This window comes from Octopus bimaculoides, chromosome 24 (assembly GCF_001194135.2).
Source record: "Octopus bimaculoides isolate UCB-OBI-ISO-001 chromosome 24, ASM119413v2, whole genome shotgun sequence".
In the NCBI taxonomy this organism is placed as follows: Eukaryota; Metazoa; Mollusca; class Cephalopoda; order Octopoda; family Octopodidae; genus Octopus; species Octopus bimaculoides.
Window position 1 is genome coordinate 33,412,539 of NC_069004.1, and position 2,067 is coordinate 33,414,605.

The window sequence follows — 2,067 nt, forward strand, 5'->3', positions numbered from 1 at the left end:
ATTGGTGGTGGTGGTGATGATGATGATGATGATGACGATGACAACGATGACAATGATGATGATGGTTTGTTGTTTTGAACCTTGTTTTTATTTTTGTTTTTACTTTTTAATTTACAGCCAACCTCCATTCAAGATGTCAACCAAAAAGAGCCGAAAGGGAAAGCGGAACCGCACTCAGCGGTACACGTCCAATGTGTTTGCCATGTTCAACCAAGCACAAATTCAGGAATTCAAGGTTGGTAAAACAATCAATCATGGTTTCCCTTTGTCTTTTATTTTTTTTTTTTTACTTGTTTTAGGTATTGGTGGTGGTGGTGATGATGATGATGATGATAATCCTTTCTACTAAAAGCACAAAGCCTGAAATTTTGTGGGGAGGGGACCAGTCGCTTACATTGACCCCAGTGTTTCACTGGTACTTATTTTATCGCCCTTAAAAAGATGAAAGATAAGTCGGCCGTATAACAATAATTATGATAATAATTTCTGTTGCAGGAAGCTTTCAACATAATTGATCAGAACAGAGATGGTTATGTTGACAGAGATGATTTGCTGGACATCCAGACATCTCTTGGCAAAAACCCCACAGAAGATGAGGCTGATATGATGATTAACCAAGCCCCTGGTCCTATCAATTTCACAATGTTCCTTACATTGTTCGGTGAAAAACTTAATGGTACAGACCCTGAAGATGTGATCAAAAATGCTTTCGCTTGTTTCGATTTTGAAAATTCAGGTAAACATGCTTTGAGCTTTTGCTTTGTTTTTTTTATTATTAAATTTCTGTAGCTGGGTGGTTCTCAACTGGGGTTCGCATGAGCCTTGGAGTTCCACATGAGCCTTGGGGTCTACATGAGGCTTGGGCATCCACATGAACTTTGGGGGTCGACATGAGCCTTGGGGGTTCACATGAACCTCTGGGGTCCACTGCATGGTGCCTTGGGCAAGTATCTTATACAATAGCCCCTATCTTACCGATGCCTTGTGCACAGATTTGATTGATGGAAACTGAGAGAAACCTTTATATATATATCATCATCATCATCATCGTTTAACGTCTGCCTTCCATGCTGGCATGGGTTGGACGATTTGACTGAGGACTGGTGAAACCAGATGGCTACACCAGGCTCCAATCTAATTTGGCAGAGTTTCTACAGCTAGATGCCCTTCCTAACGCCAACCACTCCGAGAGTGTAGTGGGTGCTTTTACGTGCCACCAGCACGAAGGCCAGTAAGGAGGCACTGGCAACGGCCACACTCAAAATGGTGTATTTTACGTGCCACCCACACAAGAGCCAGTCCAGCGGCACTGGCAACGATCTTGCTCAAAAGTCCTTACACATGTCACAGGCACAAGTGCCAGAAACGCGACGCTGGGCACAGGTGCCATCCCGATTTCGCTTGAAACAATTTATTTCTCCTTTGCTTTTTCTCCCACTTTTAGGTCACATCAACGAAGACTATCTGCGAGAATGTCTGGTTACCATGGGAGACCGATGGTCCGAAGAAATGGTCGATGAGCTCTTCCACGGCGCTCCAATCAAAGGCGGCAAGTTTGATTACCTTGAGTTCACAAGAACTCTGAAACATGGTGCCAATGAGAAAGAAGATGAAATTCCCACAATACAGCAACCTCCAGTTAACCAATCAGAAACCTGAACTGGTTTTTAGCTTTAATTATTTTTTTTTTTTTAACGAGGACTTTTATCTTTTTTTTTTTTCTTTTAATAAATCCATGAAATAACATTGTTTCTTTTGTTCTGTTTCAAAATTACCCGACAAAAGAGATGAGAAAGGAATGCAGCAAGTGGCAGGATCCAGGGTTAGTGACAACTCATCCAACCCATGCAGGCAAAGAAAAATGGATGTAAAATGATTATATCTTTTACCTTTTATTTATTTCAGCCATTAGACTGTGGCCATGCTGAGGTACCGCCTTGAAGAATTTTTAGTCGAATGAATCGATGCCAATACTTATATTTTTTCTATCATCATCATCATCCGGAAACTGAAAGAAGCCCATTGTGTATACATATATATATATATATATATATATATATATATATA

At 40.8% G+C, this 2,067-nt stretch overlaps 1 protein-coding gene across 2 annotated transcripts in view; it reads left to right on the forward strand.

Moving 5' to 3' along the window:
• The window catches only part of LOC106873784 (myosin regulatory light chain 12A), a 13,883-nt gene extending 12,137 nt beyond the window's left edge, over positions 1-1,746 (forward strand). For both annotated transcript variants that reach the window (XM_014921305.2, XM_014921297.2), the window contains exons 2-4: positions 118-235; positions 496-736; positions 1,445-1,746. In XM_014921305.2, coding sequence (XP_014776791.1) covers positions 134-235; positions 496-736; positions 1,445-1,659 — 558 coding nt within the window. In that variant the 5' untranslated portion in view covers positions 118-133 and the 3' untranslated portion in view covers positions 1,660-1,746. The remainder of the gene's footprint in view (positions 1-117; positions 236-495; positions 737-1,444) is intronic.
• The last annotated feature ends 321 nt before the right edge of the window (positions 1,747-2,067 follow it).